General features: G+C 41.9%; 2 protein-coding genes across 7 annotated transcripts in view; one reads left to right on the plus strand and one right to left on the minus strand.

Moving 5' to 3' along the window:
* Positions 1 to 15,327, plus strand: part of tpm4a (tropomyosin 4a) — a 32,202-nt gene extending 16,875 nt beyond the window's left edge. For 2 of the 5 annotated variants that reach the window (XM_026158509.1, XM_026158508.1), the window contains 7 exons: positions 11,228 to 11,361; positions 11,496 to 11,613; positions 11,722 to 11,792; positions 11,904 to 11,979; positions 12,994 to 13,056; positions 13,291 to 13,360; positions 15,112 to 15,327. In XM_026158509.1, the coding sequence (XP_026014294.1) occupies positions 11,228 to 11,361; positions 11,496 to 11,613; positions 11,722 to 11,792; positions 11,904 to 11,979; positions 12,994 to 13,056; positions 13,291 to 13,360; positions 15,112 to 15,194 (615 nt within the window). In that variant the 3' untranslated portion in view covers positions 15,195 to 15,327. Of the gene's footprint in view, positions 1 to 3,157; positions 3,783 to 11,227; positions 11,362 to 11,495; positions 11,614 to 11,721; positions 11,793 to 11,903; positions 11,980 to 12,993; positions 13,057 to 13,290; positions 13,361 to 14,278; positions 14,490 to 15,111 lie in introns of those variants that run through there. The other 3 variants (XM_026158513.1, XM_026158512.1, XM_026158511.1) reach the window with 3 other exon arrangements.
* Positions 15,328 to 16,205: 878 nt separating this feature from the next.
* LOC113016410 (40S ribosomal protein S27-like) lies at positions 16,206 to 17,851 on the minus strand. Of its 2 annotated transcripts, none has more exons than XM_026159229.1 (4): positions 17,717 to 17,851; positions 16,914 to 17,022; positions 16,715 to 16,825; positions 16,206 to 16,622 (listed from the first exon to the last, which is right to left on the minus strand). In XM_026159229.1, the coding sequence occupies exons 1-4, from the start codon at positions 17,720 to 17,722 to the stop codon at positions 16,594 to 16,596; spliced, it is 255 nt and encodes an 84-aa protein (XP_026015014.1). In that variant the 5' UTR covers positions 17,723 to 17,851; the 3' UTR covers positions 16,206 to 16,593. The 2 variants fall into 2 exon arrangements, with proteins under 2 accessions (XP_026015014.1, XP_026015013.1); XM_026159228.1 differs by lacking the exon at positions 17,717 to 17,851 and adding an exon at positions 17,140 to 17,553.
* Between the last annotated feature and the right edge of the window lie 76 nt (positions 17,852 to 17,927).

Consider the following 17,927-nt stretch of genomic DNA (forward strand, 5'->3'; position numbering starts at 1 on the left):
TTCAAGACAAACACTAACACATTTCTATTTAGAGAGTTGCGGGTTTACTGAGAGGTCAGAAGTTGGAATTATTATTATATTATTTTTTATATTATATTATTTTTATTATATTATTATATTATTATTATTATTATATATATATATATATATATATATATATATATATATATATATAGGGCATATATATATATATATATAGGGCAGCACGGTGGCACGGTGGTTAGCACTGTTGCCGCACAGCAAGAAGGTCCTGAGTTCAATTCCACCATCAGGCCGGGGTCTTTCTGTGTGGAGTTTGCATGTTCTCCCCGTGTCTGCGTGGGTTCCCTCCGGGTACTCCGGCTTCCTCCCACCGTCCAAAGACATGCAGTTTGTGGGGATAGGTTAATTGGAAAATCCAAATTGCCACTAGGTGTGAATGTGAGTATGAATGGTTGTCTGTCCTTGTGTGTTAGCCCTGCGACAGACTGGCGACCTGTCCATGGTGTACCCCGCCTCTCGCCCTATGACAGCTGGGATTGGCTCCAGCACCCCCCGCGACCCTGAAAAGGATCAGTGGTAGCGAATGGATGGATGGATGGATGGATGGATGGATATATATATATACACATCATTAATGTAAGGGCAGTGCTGAGTTATCAGCTAAGGCTTGGCTATCAATTTCTGTCCATAAACTGTTCTGTACAATCTAGATATCAGCTAATTAATGGTAACTAAGTAATAAAATACTGTAAGCACAAGTAAGCTGTAATATAATACACCAAATGGCACCAACAGCATAAACACAGTGGAGGGGTCGAGCTCAGTGACTGCAGTTAGTGAATGTGAGGCCAACCAGAGATATCAGCTAGAGATGCCTGTGTCTGGATGCCTGTCTATCAAAGAAGTTACACCCCTAACTCCAGTACCCATGAGGATGTTACAAAAAAGACTAGACTCCCATGAGTTGATATTAGATGGGGAAATCTTATTTTTTTGCATGAGGCTGTAGACATGTTTCTTAATGCTCTGAAAGCTCGGTATTTGAACATGGAGTCTTGTTTTTGGAACCAGCAGCACTTTTTTGCACTCCTACATTAGCTACCCCCTTTTTTTCTTTTTGGCTTAGTGGCTTAGGTTACTGGTTAGTGTGGGTGTCAACCCAAGATAACTGACTACATCTGGAGGGTGCCGGGGCCACATATGGCCACATTCTTTAAGCAGCATACAAGTAATCACGTGTCCTCAGCAAAAACAGTGTGTGTACTCCTTTGGGCACCGGTGGTGTCTTATTCGACATAATGAAAATTTTGAAAAGGATTTAGAAATATATTAGAGGTTCACTAATCATCTTGGGCTGTTTAAATGGCCTGCAACACACCAAGGAATACTTATTCTGACGTCTTCTTTTAAATTCCAGCACACCAGTCACAATTTCTGCTCTTTGCCCACTGAAATAATCTAGGTGTTTATTGTCATATTGAGCAGGGGCATGACATTCTATTACACAAGTGGTCACTTGAGACCAGATGCTGTAAATAAAAGATGGATATAGCCATCGTGACCTTACCCGTTGGTTTGTGCAGACCTGGTGAGAAGTCTCACCATTTTTTCCCTTTTTTTAGAGCTTGAAGTGACCGTATATGGACGAGAAGATCTAGAGATAGGTTATCAGCTAACAGTAGCAACCTGGGTTAGCTGCGTGTATCTGTAGACTGCCATATTATTTGTCTGATTACTGCATTAAAATTGCTGAAAAAACACACCAACATCTCAAATATGGCCGAGAGGTCTATTTCAGAGACCTCCTCATATTAGGTAAGATCGGATTTAGCAGATAGTATAGCAACCTAGCTGGCATATGTTTGCTCAGTGTGACCATGGGCCTAGTTGTGCATCACTTTAGTTAATTAAAATGGGTCATAAAAGGAAAAAACAAACAAACAAAAAAAAAGTGGCAATTTAAGGTATTGCCGTTTTTGGTACTTTACTGCTAGCTTCACCTCTAGAGGTTGCCCCTTGCTCTACATCAGGGTAGGCAACTCCAGGCCTCGAGTGCCGGTGTCCTGCAGGTTTTAGATGTGTCCTTGATTCAACACAGCTGATTCAAATTGCTAAATTACCTCCTCAAAATCTCATGAAGTCCTCCAGAGGCCTGGTAACGAACTAATCATTTGATTCAGGTGTGCTGACCCAGGGTGATATCTAAAACCTGCAGGACACCAGCACTCGAGGCCTGGAGTTGTCTACCCCTGCTCTATATTCATGTCAAGAATAATAAGGATACTTGCACAGTCTGAGCCCAACTAACCCTAGCATGCCATTTTGAAATATGCATGTGCCATCAGAGAAGAAAAAAAATCAATTGATAGAAAGTCCGGGTCATTCAGTGTATTCAGGTAGTCAGGTGACCTCAGTTTTTGGGGGGCATGTTAACTGAACCTGGATCCGGTCAGGTAAAGCTGCCTCGGATCATTAGTGTTGCCCCCACAGCACAGGCTTGTACAGTAGATGCATGTGGATGCATCACTTTATCTGCCTGATCCACTGATCATTCTGGAAGAAGACAAATCTGGACTCATCAGACCACGTGACCTTTGTCCTATCTTTATGCCCCATAGCAAACACAAGCCTTTTTTTTTTCCATTGAGCCTCACTGATAAGTGTTTCTTCCTCACTAGTTTTAATCATTCTCCTTAGCTGTATTCTGTGCTTGATGCAGGCCAGTTGTATGACCCCTCTGAAATGGAGCAACAGCTTCTCTGTGACCACGTGGTCGTTTAAGGTTAAATAACCTGTTGCCATCCAAAACACATTAATCGCTGCTGCTTAGGTTTGGATTTCCACCATGAAGTTAGAATGGTATATGCAGAGTGGCACTTTAACCAGTAGTCCACGATGACAGAATGAAATATAATTGTGTGGGGGTTTTTAAAAGAGGAAATACTCAAATTATTCACACTTCACTGGAGGCAGTACAAACTCAGGGGAAATTTAACTGTCACATCAAGTTTGTGTGAGACAACTAAACAATGGACACTGCGCCTTCACAATGACTGAAAGTAATTCATCCTGGCTCTCCTTTTTCTTTTCAAAGTCTCGCAGCAGTGCTCACATCAGTCACAGGGATCAGCTTTTTACACACACTCACTCACTCTCAAGCCCCGCCCTCTTCGGCGTCATCGACCCAATCACTCACTCTCCTCCTCCGCCACAGTCTGGCGCTCTTCTCACCGCGCAGCTTATTCTGTATGCTCCTCAAACTCTAACTGAAGCTGAGTCCGGACCAAAACGGCTACCTACATTCCCGAGGACCACTTTCTGCGCCGCTCATGAACTTTTCATTCCTACAATCCAGAAGAAACACTCGGGGAACACCTGGACACTCACGCTTCCTAGTTATATAACTTTTTGCTGCACTTGAGTGACTCCTTTACATTCCTCATACTTTATCTCCGGACTCACGCCTATTTTTCTCGTTTTTCCTTTCTTTCTTTTTTTTTTTTTTTTTTAAATCAACGAACAAAAGTCTTATTTTTCTGTTACTCAACTACTCTGAATAGACCAAATAAGCAGGAATCAGTGGCCTCGTTTTTGCACAACATATACATAGTCATAACTGTTTTATTTTTTTACGTTTAGTCTTAAGTTAAGTAAGGAAACAGTAAACAATGGCAGGTGTGAACTCTCTGGATGCTGTGAAGAGAAAGATTCAGTGTTTGCAGCAGCAGGCCGACGACGCAGAAGATCGGGCTCAGGTCCTACAGAGAGAGCTGGACAGTGAACGGGAGCTCCGGGAAAAAGTGAGACAATCAACTCCTCTATTGTTCTAGCTTTTTCTATTGTCGCCATTTCCCATGTATTATAATCATTAAACACGGACTGAATTGTTCGTATTCGCCTCTCGGGCTCTAGAAAGTCTTATTAGTCTCATGTCATTGATTCACTGGTGGCGGGCGTGAATGTGCCACAATGCAAGGCGTTGGTCTGCAACGAAAAAAAAAGTTTGGATTCCTACAGCTCTTCGCGCATGCTCCGTGTGACTTGAAGGCCGCTGTGAAACTACAGTGATTAGACCACGTAGACAGCGTTGAAGTGATTGTGCAAATTGTGGCGAATCTATTAGCCTGACCAGTTTATTTCTTTTAAAGTCAAACAATTCTTGTGTTAATTGTATCATAATTGTGACTATATTTTCAGTCAGATTCCATTTGGTTTGCGGGTTAATGGGACAATGTTTTGGACTTGGAATTTCAATGGAATTCACTTTTTAACACTGATTTGCTCAAAGGCACTTCGGCAAGGGTGGCTGTTTTCCCTCGGCAGCTGTCTGGTTGAAGGGCTGACCCTCGGGCCTCCACAGATGATCGGAAAATACAGGCCACAGTTAAAGAGTGTCTCCTCTGTTATTAGGGACACAAAGGAGTAGCTCTAAAAATGTTGCTGTTTTCAGCTAGAAGCAAAAGATCAGCTGCTTCATTGATCAGTCAATCAACAGTCAGTAACAGTTGAGATCACCTTTAAGTTTTTTATTATAAAACTGTAAATTGGTGAAGTTGAACAATGAAACAACTGAAAGCTGTTTTCCACACCTCTTTACATTAAACTGTAAAGTTTGGGTTATTTGCTCAGCTTGGGCTGAAATTAGTCATTGCTAAAGTTCCACAAATTGAGCGTCTTTAACCATTGCCTTCAATGTGTCAGATGTGACTCATATATTGAGTAATTGGCGGGTCTGTCACCTGCCTGTCTCTTGACTGTGCCCACATCCGAATTTTATGGCTTCACATGCAGAAAAGGTAGTGGCTGGAGGGGAGAGAGAGAGAAACGCTTAGTAGCAGCACAGTTAGGCAACAGTTTTTGACTCGTTTCACGTGCTGCTTTATGGCACACGGTGCCATACTTTTTGCATAGGAGTTATTTTAATGATAGGACAATGAGAAAGACTTCAGGAGGGTGGGAGGGGAAGGTGTGGCAGTAAAGATATGGCAGCTGAACTGATGAAAGGAGTTGGGCCTGCTGCAAGGCAAAGCCCTTTGTTACAGGATGGCTATTAGGTAACAGGCCACCTTTTTAATTTGGCCAATGGGCGTGTGGGTAATTATTTTGGTATGGACTCACATACCGTATCGGTTTAAGAAGTTTGGCTTCATAGTTGGCTTGTTTGTGTTGCAGTTTGTGGTTGTTCAGTGGGTGCTTTGTGTACTTTACAAGTGTTTCTGTTCAATGTTTGTGCAAACTGCAGCATGAACTTCAAAACACTGACACAGGAATGGTAACTGAATGAATGAATGATATGGGGATGCCCCGTATAACTACATCTGCTGTCAGGGTGCATGTGTGGTCTCACATCAATGAAGAGCTGAAAGGGTTGTGTTTTTTTTAAGAAATTAATTGTTAGAAAATTTTTTATTGCATATGAGACAGACTGGCTGGTCAGTTTGGTCCAGCATTTCAAAACTGATGAACCAGGTTTCAGAGGTGGACTTATAGTTGTTGACCAGTACTTATAAGTATGTCTTGTATAGTGTGTTTACACTGAAATGGGAGGGTGTGGTTAAACTCTTATCTTCAGAGTGGATGCTGCATTTAAAAAAATTTTTTCATTCCTGTCAGGATTAACGTGCACAAGCAGTTTGATGTCCCACATGTCCCTCCATTCAAAGTCGAACACAGGGGTGCAACTGTGTGGCGAGGCTGGTGTGGTCCCATGTGTGAATAATTAGGACAACCTGGAGTTATTCCTTGGCACAGAAAATCCTTCTGAGTGCGGGGAGATCAAAACAAGAACCTTGCTGCGTGTAATGAATCATTCTTCAAAAATGTGTGAGGGAGTACAAAAACGTTGGCTACGTCTCTCGCTGATAAAGAAAATTGCTTCATGTTATTGTGGTTTTGACGCTTCTGGGGATGTTTCTTAACCTCTCTGTAATGATTTAAGGTTGTAGTCAAAGGCTTGTGATGCTTTTTGTTTATAGCCACTATTTCTCTACATGAATTCGTTCAGTTTTCGCAGCAGAGTCGGGTCAGAGGTGATCGTTTTGACTGTGTTCGGAGTCCTGTAAAGAGCACAGATGAAGCAGATTAGTTGTTTTTGGAACATGGAAGCAAATTTGAGTGCTTCTCCTTCTGTCAGGCACTTAATAATGACAAGATTAGTTTAAACAATCAGTCATGACCAAAATAAGAAAAAGAGACGGGGAAAAAATATCTGCTTCCTTTTCTGAAATTGAGGCTGTTGTGAGGACAACTTACAGTTGCCATGGTGAGCATCAGTGTTTCACCACACGCAAGTTGAAATACAGAAATAAATATAAAAAGGGAAGTGGAATTCTTACTGAGGAATCCCCACGCACGCCCTCCCTCCGACTGACCCTCCCAGGATGTCGGCTGCCGACCCTGGTCCAGTACTTCCTGCGCTTCTACTCCCAACACTTCCTGTCCCCTGGCTCCAGCCCTGATCAACAGGAAGATTACTGTGCTCGGTGAAGTTGGTATTTCTACATTGATGTGCCACTTCATCTTTAGTGTCCTGTTATGTTCTTATAGTTACTAACACTATTCTCTCCATGTAGAGCAGAAGTCTGCAGTCTTTTTTTGCACTACAACATTTAATTAGACGCACTGAAGTTGCATCCTACACTTATGGCAACTGTATTTGTTTACTTGCATCTCATATCGAGAGTAAATTGCAGGAAGCCATTCAAAAAAATGCTTATCGTGAAAAACGACGTCCCCACACTCATCTGCTGAGCTAAAGGTGTTCGTTTGTTGCTTTGTGCGGTCAGCTAAGGCTTTCTGCTGGGCCTCTAGGAGTCTCCAGCAGATTCTGTGGAAAGAATTACTTCCTGATTTCACTGTTTTCTTTGGACTTTCTCCCTGGGAATAGCTCAACTTTCCAAATATAACTGCCACATGTTGATACTTTTTGGCAGTCGCTGGCATCCTGGGGAACACTCCCATGTAAGTGGCTTGTGGCTTTGCTGATTATGCAGGCCAAGGCTGAGGGTTCTCATTCAAACGAGGAGTGGGTTATATTTGTTCGGTTAGTCCTAGCACAGGCGAATTTGCTGTAATGTCGTTAAATAGCATGTATACAGCACCAAGTTGTTTGAACTGCTTTTAGAGTCCATGAAAGTGAGTCACTTCAGCGAGTCTGTTTGCTTGTGAATGCAGAGTGGAAATGGTAACCTGAAGGAAACTCGGATTACCGGGATTCATATTTGACCTGCAGGTAAAAATCACCCTGTTAATATTTATCTGGAAAGTTAGATTGCATCAACGCTGGAAAAATTTGGTTTTTCTTATGGTTTGTGGATTCCTGGTGGTGCGGTTCACAAATGGGTTGCAATCAGCCTCTGATTAGGATTAGACACACTGAGCTGAAGACTCAGACCAGAGTCGAGATCCTCCTAAAAGTCTGAGTACATGCTTTTAAATGGCGACAAATTGTTTAGCGCTGAAGGAGCTCATTGTGATGCTTGTCTGAATGTTTAACAACCGTCTTTTACATACTTCATGACAGACTGGCTTCTACTTTATGCAGCTTTCTTTGCATGCCAGATCTTTGTGGGAAATGATTACACACTTTCTTTCTGTCACGAACCAACACAGAGTAACTTTAAGAGCAGCAGGCAGTCAGGAATAACTTGCACTGAACCCCAACAGCATTGTGCCGCTCATTAGCCCACTGCCCTGAAATCAGCCAGTAATTAGATTCCTCTTTCACTTGTCCTTGATGCTGTCTCTAACATATGTAATACACTCAGGTATTTCTTAAGTCACTCCCAGCAGTCTGCAGCCTCACTTCGAGTGCTCTAACTTCAACTAAGACAGATGAATCACTCCATGCCATCAGTAGTACCGTAGTCTGTGCCACTTACTAATGCAGTGTCTGTTAAAAAGGTAGCTTAATGTCATGGAACATCTTGCACTGCTTTCTTGCTGCACAATAAAATGAAACTATGGCAGTCAGTCAGTGTAATCTGCTGAAATCAGCCCATCTAAGCTCACTAATTAACACTATTTATTGGCTGGGAATGATGGCAGTTAGGCTCTTTAAATCCGCAGCTTATCCATAGTCTCCACTGTAGCTGGGAACTATTTTGTCAGCCCAAAGTTTTGTGTTTTGAGATTGTTAACAGTGGTTTTTATTTTTATTTTTTTTAAATCTCACACTAGAATTTAGTTCCCGAAATGTTGAGCTAAAGCTTTAGGAATCTTGTGGCTCTAATAGCCACACAGCCTGCTGGTTGCACTGAGTAGTAAAGCTCCATTCCTGACTTAGAAAGCTGGTGACATATTAACTTACGGTGACAACAGAGCAGCTACTTGTGTCCCAGTATCTTTTAAAGTCTGCGTGGTTGTTGCCTCAGTCTTCCTGATACTGCACCACAAACATTCTCCATAGTTTGTTTTACCATATAAGGCAGGGTGCCTCCCTGGCAGCCAAAGAATGAAAAGTGGGTGCTAAAGGAAGGGGCATGGCCAGAGAGACAGACGGAGCAGTGAAAGAAAGAACAATCAAAGGGAGGAAATGAAAGGATGTTGGGCAGCGTACTTCCTGTCACCTTTTTTCAAGATCCTCATTTGCTATATGATGAGTAGTGAAAGCTCATCGTTAACCTTACTTCTTGTTTCTTGGCATTTATGGTAACATTGTTTTGACATCGTGTTCGCACAAAGGCTCTGAATACTTTTCAGTCCGCTTTTGCTGCTGGGCTTGTGGCTGCACCGGCCAAGGTTAAATGATTTTCTAAAGCTGCAGAAGAGTCTGTGGCTAAAACTGTGCATTCAGGATTTACAGGAAAGGCTCTTCTTTGTTCACAGCTCAGTCAATTAGAAGCATGAGATAACCTGTAAATACATTCATTTTTTTTTTTCCTTTTAAACCTGACACAAGGGTGTCTCTGTCTGTATGGGGCTCCCCCACTCCCTGCCTTTTTTGCTATGAGCAGATGGCAGATAAGGCACCAGGTTGCACACATTTCTGTCACTGCCACCATACCGGTGTTAGCTGAGGTTTTTATGTTTGTCTGTTTTGATACTTGAACGCAGTTTACTGGGTAGGAGACTGGATAGCTGGTAATTATGTGTGTGTGTGTATGTATGTTTGAGAGAGGCAGAGATTGGTGCAATAAGAGTGTCTGTTTGCATGTTTGCAGAGCGTGTGCGTGTCTGGAAGCACATTACAGCAGCTGGTGCGCTAACGTAGCTGACCTAAAACAGATGAATAGCATGTTTGTTTGCGTGCTGGATATTGCTCCATTCAGGACACAGGAAGTACCAATATCTGTTATTTCAGGTTGCAGTTGAATACTAGGTAACGTTTCTGGGCAGCCAGATGTGGCGTTGATGGATGCAGACCTGTGCGAGCGACACTGCTGATGAGATTTCAAGATGTTCTGAGCGATTTATGATTTTTCATTCATTCTGTGTCCGGTTCGGTTTTCAACGTCTGTCAAGTGCCAGCGGTTTTGAGACACATCAGCGATAGTTAGGCAGACATTTCCTGTCTCGTATGGGTGGCCTCCCCTGTGAGCTTTCTGTGCAGCAGGGGAGGACCTGGGAGAGGATGAAGAAGAGGGTGGAAAAAAAAAAACACACAGACGACCGGCGGTGGGAGTGGCGGGTCACCAGGCCAAGATTAGATTAGATGGATGCAAGATGGAGAAAATACTAAAAATGAGAATGAAGCCTGTGCCATCATGCTTGGATTTCCTGAACATATCGAGTCTATGACAGAATGGAAGTCTCAGTATATTTAAGCTCTCTGTTTTTTCTTTTCTTTGCATTGGTCCTTCTTATCAGTCATCTCATTTTCTATTTGTGACTTTCGGTCACCAGTTTCTGCGCAGAATGACTCCTCTGCCTGTAAGCTGAATGGTGGAGACACTGACGGTTGATCAGAGCGATTGCTGGACTGAAAAACTGGCTAATGAGTCACTGACCTACTAACTGCTGCCCTCATCAGAGCAGAGAATACAGCCTGCGAGGTTGTAAACATAATAAACTTGTGTGAGTACTCCGGGTTTCAGTGAATGGTTCAGCAACTTATCGGTCTGGTTGTGAACTTTCATTTTAACAGCAGGTTCTTTGTGTTATGCTAAGACTGAGGTCAGTTTTTACTTTGAATGCAACTCCCAAGGAGATGATTGTTGGATAAACTCCCCGACCAACAGAGGAAATTCTTGTGTAGTTGTCTGTTTGCTTTCTTTTTTCCTCTTTCTGGCTTTTTGTTTATCGAGGGCAGACGAGCAGAAGCCCATTCGTTCTCCCTCCTTTGCCCAGTTGTGGCTTGAGCATCACCGGAAATTGAGTTTGTCTAAATGTTTCGCTCAGACGTCCTGCTACATTGTAAGGAATTACACTTTCCAGCCAGATGCAGCATGTTCTCATTAAAGACGGTTAGAGTTGGGCCCTGCTTTTATGGACGAATCTCCCAACGACCTCCAGCTGCCTCCATTTCACATTTTAACCGTCACATTTTGATTTGAGAAACCCGAGTGACCCCAGAGAGCACACAGAGTAGATTACACTGTCTCCCCCTCACTCACTCACTCACTCACTCACTCACTCACTTGCAGCCTTTGTTTGGATTCACTTTGTTAGTGAGGATTAGGATATGAATGATAAGGGTGAATATTTCCCTGTCGTCATAGCACCATGATTATATTCAGGTGGCTGTATTTAAATATTTTTATCAGAGTTCTGGGTAGGCATTGTACTGTGTGACTGTATAGCTGCTCTTCCATTGACAGCTTTAAAAAAAAAAAAGTGTTTCATGTGGTGAAATATGCAACACTTGAGTTCATTTTTGGACTTTTGTTCATAATAGATGTGGTTTGGTTTTAAAGTGATGCATCAATTTGTTGGATGAGGAACTAAGTTTGAAAAAAGACAGAGATTCAACCTCCTGATAACAGTAGTTGTTAGGGAAGTGTAGACAGGACATCACCATATCCTGTCCACACAGGCCTTGCTTAAATCTACAAGATGTTAATTTTTATTCCCTTTTACTTTTAAAATTACGTCCTTCTGGTTGGTTTGGACATTCACTGATTTTTGTTGCAACAATTGCTGAAAACAGGGTGAAAAGTTCTTTCCCCCGACTTCTGTCATTGTGTCATTTCCTTCTCTTCCTGTTTTATGGTGGAGGACGACAGACAACTTCGGGTGACTTAAAGTTGAATAAATGCATGACTAAAGTTCTTCCTATTTTTTTTTTTTTTTTTTTTTTCCTTTGCAGGCAGAGGGTGAGGTAGCAGCTCTTAACCGTAGGATCCAGCTGGTGGAGGAGGAGCTGGACCGTGCCCAGGAGAGACTGGCCACAGCGCTGCAGAAACTGGAGGAGGCAGAGAAGGCTGCAGATGAGAGCGAGAGGTCAGTTTCTTATTCGCATTAGACACAAGTGGAGAAAAAGTCTGCCTTGCGCGGGAGAACATGTGTTATCTAGTTCACCTGACTTTCACAAAAGAAAGTCTGTCCTCTCCTCACGCTGTGTCCTGTCATCCCAGAGGAATGAAGGTGATTGAGAACCGAGCGATGAAGGATGAGGAGAAGATGGAGATTCAGGAGATGCAGCTGAAGGAGGCCAAACACATCGCAGAGGAGGCCGACCGCAAATACGAGGAGGTGATTCTGACAGTGACGGCTTAAGTGCAAGAGAGAAATTCCCTTATTCAGATCGTTAATAGCCTCTTAGTTTTTTGAGTTTAAAATATTTCTCTTTTTCTTTCTCAGGTGGCTCGTAAACTGGTGATCTTGGAGGGCGAGCTGGAGAGAGCTGAGGAGAGGGCCGAGCTCTCAGAATGGTAAATGCAATAAGCGCACAAATGTATAAATCCATTGACTCTCATACAGATGCATGGTCTCTTGTGCGGCTCGCAGATTAAAACAAAGTATGTGTGGGATTCTCCTTACAGTAAAGCCAGTGACCTAGAGGAGGAGCTGAAAAATGTGACCAACAACCTGAAGTCCTTAGAAGCCCAGTCTGAGAAGGTACAAGACGAAATGCATTGACACTTTAAGAAGTAATAATTCTGCTTTGGCTTTCTGGAGATTGGTGATGTTTTTCCAAACAAGAATCTTCCAAATATAGAAAAAAAAAAATCTGATTTTATCCAGTAAAGGAGGGAAAAAAAGGTTTCCTGTCAAAATGCATCAATGTGATTTGTGAACATCTAATAATATGACAAAACAAACTAAAACTTTAGGCAGTTGCTTTCATTGTCTTTCACAAACACAAACAGAAAAACTAAATATATATACTGAACACCAAGTCTGGCACCATGCACACACGAATCCTATCATTAGGGCTTTACTCATGGCTCGGTGCACCGTAATTTGGGTGAGCTGTCCTCAGAGAGAGAGAGAGAGACCACATGGCAAAGGACTGTTTCATACTACCTCCATTATAACTGTGTATCATCAGGCCCTCCTTAAAACCATTTATTTTGCACTCAAGCTATTATATAAGGGAGCTCGGCACCTGAACTCCTTTGATATGCAGCTGTTTAAATATATGTTTGCACACCAACTTATCTACCGCATGACAAATTAGCCACTGAGGCTTTTTTTTGTCTTTTTCATGTGTGTATGAGTGGTGTTACTGGCTACGTAAGGTGTTTCAGGTGTGTGTATATAAGCAGCCAGTAGAAACCTGCCGCACTCAGAAATGTGTCTGCTTCATTCCCGCCCGTGCACAGGCATGCAGTGCAACGGCATGCCAGGTTTACCTCATGCCAGGTTTACCTCATGACAACTTTTCTTTAGCAAATATGGCATGGCTTGTCTTTGAAACCGACCTGCAGTGGTTAGCGTAACAGCAGAACTTGTTCCCAGGACAAGCCAACACCTTTCCTGTTACGTGCCAGCGAGGGAGTGGCGCCATGAGCTCTCAAAGCAATAATAATCCTGGGATGGTGCCGTTTTGTGCTCCCATTGTGTGCACGTTTGCTGCTGAAAGCTAAGTGTGAGCTAATGCTGTTTCTTTGCCTCTCTGTCTGTCACCAGTACTCAGAAAAAGAAGACAAGTACGAAGAGGAGATCAAAGTTCTGACTGACAAACTGAAGGAGGTGAGATGATGGTGTTTTCACAGAATTAAGAATAAAATTATAATAGTGAGAATAATCCAGTCATTCAGAGACATTTGTAGCATTTTCCCCCCCATCACTAAAATGTTAAATGTGACATTTCCATAAGCTTAGCAAGGCTGGCTGAAAAGCTCTCCTGTTGCAGTCTTTCATGATGGATGTGTTTGTTGGCGCTCATCAGTTTGTTTTGACATGCTTTGTCTGAATTCCTCCCAGGCTGAAACCCGTGCAGAGTTTGCCGAGAGGACAGTTGCCAAACTGGAAAAGAGCATTGATGACCTGGAAGGTACGAGAGTCACATTCATATTGAGGTTTTTGGGGGATTTGCAGCATCTGTGGCCCAAAATCTTTTTCTTTTTTTAACAGAACATATAAATGGTAAATGGTAAATGGCCTGTATTTATATAGCGCTTTACTAGTCCCTAAGGACCCCAAAGCGCTTTACATATCCAGTCATCCACCCATTCACACACACATTCACACACTGGTGATGGCAAGCTACATTGTAGCCACAGCCACCCAGAGCCCAAATCATTTTGTCTGCTAGCTTTAAGTGAACCTGCAAAGATGCGTTCAGTTTCATTAAATGGTGATTTATTTGCTGATGAACTACGAGCACATCTTCATACACAGTTGCAAAATCACTTACCTGAGTTTTGGCCTGAGTTCTAGAAGAGGTGTCCTATTTCAGCATCACTGGAATTTTTTTCCTGTGGAAAAGAGGATTTTCCACAGGAACCAAATGTATGGAAACTATTTCACTAAGACAGGCTAATAAAAGACCCTTGTTACTGAAGGACAAGTATTCCATGTCAGCCACGAAGCTGCAGCGGCAGCAAAGAGGACAGAATGTACTCATATTTTTTTTTTAGGTCAGGATCGTTCAGTTGTTGAACCACAGGCAGCTGAGTTCATGGATTTATTGGATCAGTTTTATGAGACTTTCACAAAAGTCTTAAATGCTCAAAGCTCCCCCAGCAACAAAAAACAAACGTGAAGAGCTTTGAGCATAATTAGGTATTCATCATTCTTTCTTCCAAGCATTTCTGCATCTTTAAAAAGGCTGACCTATTTTTTTGTCTCTTCCTTTCTCCCTCTGCTCTTTGCCTCCATCTGTCTCTCGCTCTCGTCCTGCTTTCGGCTTGCTTGTGTCGCTGCTGTCGTTGGCACCTGCCTCTGCTTCTTGTCGACCTCTGGCGTCCAGATGAATTGTATGCTCAGAAGCTGAAGTACAAGGCCATTAGCGAGGAGCTGGACCATGCCCTCAATGACATGACATCTCTGTAGAGACATGTTTCGCTCTTTCTCTCTGTCTGCTGTGCCTCTAAATGTTCATCTCCTCTGATCGTATGTGCCTCTGCTCATCTTACTATGCAAAACATAATTCATTAAAGCTCGTTTTCTTTCCTAGTTTGCAGCTTTTGTCTGTTTTTTGTTTGTTTGTTGCCAGTGTGTAAGGAAATTATGAACTGTTTGATGCAAAGTCTGAGCTAACTATATAGGTTACTATGATTTTCTTATTAACAGTGTATTTTATGATTAGTTGTTACTCTACGCGTTCATCTGAATATCAGTTTTACAAAGGTGAGCATTTCTGGTTTTAGTGTGGATTAATAGTTTGCAGTCACCAGGGTTTTAATCTACACGCTTTGGTAGTTTCTGATTTCTATGTCCATAAAGTTTGCATAGATCTTAATGCCATTTCCACAAGGTGGGATATACGAATGACTTCACTGTGCAGCAAACGAGTCCTTTAAAAAGTCCATCCTGTATGATCCCACTAACAGTCTTCCAGCAGTTTATGCATGAAAGGTACTCTGTAGTGGTTGATTTTTATTTTTTGCATGTGGCACAACTTAACCAAACCAGTTATGCAAAACATCTGCCCAGTAACACCGACCTTTGTGCAGTCTTTAAAAAAAGGGGTGCTGTGTGACAAACCTCACGAAGAGATTACAGTGGCATGAAATGAGCGAGCACTGCTAACTGGTGATTGAGGGTTCACAGTGTCATATTTCTTCTTCTTCTTCTCCCCAGAGAAACTATCACATGCCAAAGAGGAGAATCTGGGCATGCACCAAGTCCTGGACCAGACCCTGCAGGAGCTGAACAGCTTATAAACACACACAGAGGAAGCTGGAGAGGATGAGGTCGTCATTAACATTCCATTAAACGTTCGACTCCATTCCGCCTTTCGAGCTGTAAAATCTTTATTCCCCACCTAAAGGGGGATTAACTTAATGCTTGTCCCCTTTTTTTTTTTTTTTTTTTTTTCAAGCACAACTTTTTTTTTTTTTTTTTTTTTTTTTTTTTATAAAGATTTTTTGAATCCACTGCTACTTTATTTTTTTTAAACCTACAGATGTTCTTGTAGAAATTCGTTTTTGACCACTTACAAAGAACTGGCACTAAATTTGTCCAAAGAAACCTCAGATTTGGTCACTCAACCACTTAAACAGACTTAATTTTACACATTATGTGCACATACATTACACTTCTGATTATTTTTAATACATAGGCTACATATGGCATAGGGGTTTGCTCAGTCTTGTGTGGCTTTTAAGCGCCACCTACTGGTGATTTGAAGTTAGTCAACATTTTTTTTTCTTATTATTATTCCATTTTATCTCCAGTGGCTGCAAATTAACAGATATTTGACAGATCTGTGCTCGTCTCAGTCTCTTTTTGTGTTAGAACAGCACAACAGTCACGTGAACAGATGACCTGATAACAAGGCTCAGTGATTAAGACTTCTTTACATTTAATTATAACGTAATGCCTCTTTGGCCAAGGTGTTGAACCTGATGCGGACGTCCTGACCACTGATACCTAATGCATCATTACCAACAATATGCCATTGTGTAGCCAATATTTACAATATGAGTGAGCTAAACCCCAAACCACTGGAAGCTCAGTCAAGTTTTATCAACCATGGATACTTATTGTATATAGTAGAATAATGTTAGGTAATGTGAGAAGTTATATTTTTTTTTTCCTTGGGTTTTGTTTCATTTACACCACTCCTTTTTGCCAGAGGAACTCTCAAAACCAAAGAACACACACAACACAGACAATTCATGAAATGTTTTTATTTTTTTTGTGATGGTCATCGTGGTTTCATCTCATGTCAGAGCCACTGAGAGTGCCTCACATTTGGTTGAGACTGTTATGAAATACTTCATTCACCCACCCCCACCCCACCCATGTCAACCTATTAAAATGTTTTACAGAAATCATGAATTGTCTGAAGTTTTTTGCAAATTTGATTGTTGCATTTTACTCATGCAGAAGAAGTAATGACAATGTCTTTACAGGAAAGTGCTTCATTATGTCAATCTGCTTTGGAGTGTACATGCATTCAGATGATTCTGTCTCATTCAGCCCCACATGGGGGTCAAATCGTACTCATTTAGATAAATAGAGGCAATTTCTCTATTTGCTGAGGATTTGCAACATGGCATCGCTCAGCCTCGATTATCCTTGGGTATTTCTGCTGCATGGTTCCAGGTTCGTTACTGTTCATGTCTGTTTCTTTCTGAAGGCGCAGCCTAGAGGGAGAAATGTCAAACATTTCAGCAAGGTCTTGCAAGCAAATTAGGAGGATCTTATTCAAAGCTACTGTTTTTGGCATTGTACTTACCTGCTGTCAGTCTGCATTTCCCCCCTCGTGGCCTACAAAGGATTATAGAGCAGCCTGCACAGGGCACCACTGTCTGGGCATGGCTGAAGATGGTGGTGATCCTGTAACACCCTGATGAGCATTTGCAGATCAATTAGAGCTTGCCACACATAACTAAAAATAAATCCTAAAACTTTGCACCATGAGCCAAAATTCCTACCCATGCATTTAACATCCATGAAGTAAGAGTTTGGATTCTGCACCAGCCTCTTCTTCTTATGCTGCCTCCTCTCCTCGGCAAAACTTGGGTGCATCAGATCCTTAGCCAGCTGCAAGAAAAGGCAGAGCATTTTTTATTTATTTTTTTAAACATGAGCTATTCAATTGTTCTGCTACTGACAGGATGGGGTTAATGGAGGGATAAGAATATGAAAATGATTATTTACAAGATCATGGTAAAACTGCTGTGATGTATGGTTTGGAGACAGCACTAACAAAACGACAGGAGGCATAGCTGACAGGAATTTGTACAGCTCAGGTTAACTGGTTTGGAAATTAGAGAAGAGGCTGAATATTGGATATACTGGATAAAGGTGACAGTGGAAGATGATGGGGATAGGGTGAGATGAAGACAGATGATCCGCTGAGGTGAAAGAAGAAGACAGGATTGTCTTAAGAGATGTACCGCAATATGTTTTATAGCCGTATGCCCCCTACAGTCTGAAGAATGAATTGCTAGTTAGAGGAGCAACATGTCCAGACAAGCCCAAGCATCATTCGTACAGTACAAGAACAATGGGCAGATAACAGTATATAACATGTTGCTACAAGTTCAATATTACAAGAGTTAAAAAAAATATTACTCACTTTATTGCTACTCTTTTTAAAATTCAGTACAATGTTGTATTTCTTAGTTCACAAAATACTATTAAAGCATCTTTCTCTCAGTCAGAACTGTTCTACTTTCTAATATTTCTAACAAAAACAGTCAAATCTAAAAATTATAATAAGATTTTCACTTACAGACATTTTTGCTCAGATCGTCCGGTTTTCTCGTCAAATGTAAATAAATGATATAGCAAACTAAGCCCGCTATGCTCGTCACTACCTGTAGTTTGGTGTAGGTCTGAGTTATAAGAATCGAGTAGGCGGAGGCTTCGTGTAAGGGAGGGGCCTAAGTAGGTCCGTGCTGAATGCACACTACGTGTTTAACAAACAGCACAGCTGTAAGAGA

The sequence above is a fragment of the Astatotilapia calliptera genome, chromosome 23 (genome assembly GCF_900246225.1).
Source record: "Astatotilapia calliptera chromosome 23, fAstCal1.2, whole genome shotgun sequence".
NCBI lineage: Eukaryota > Metazoa > Chordata > Actinopteri > Cichliformes > Cichlidae > Astatotilapia > Astatotilapia calliptera.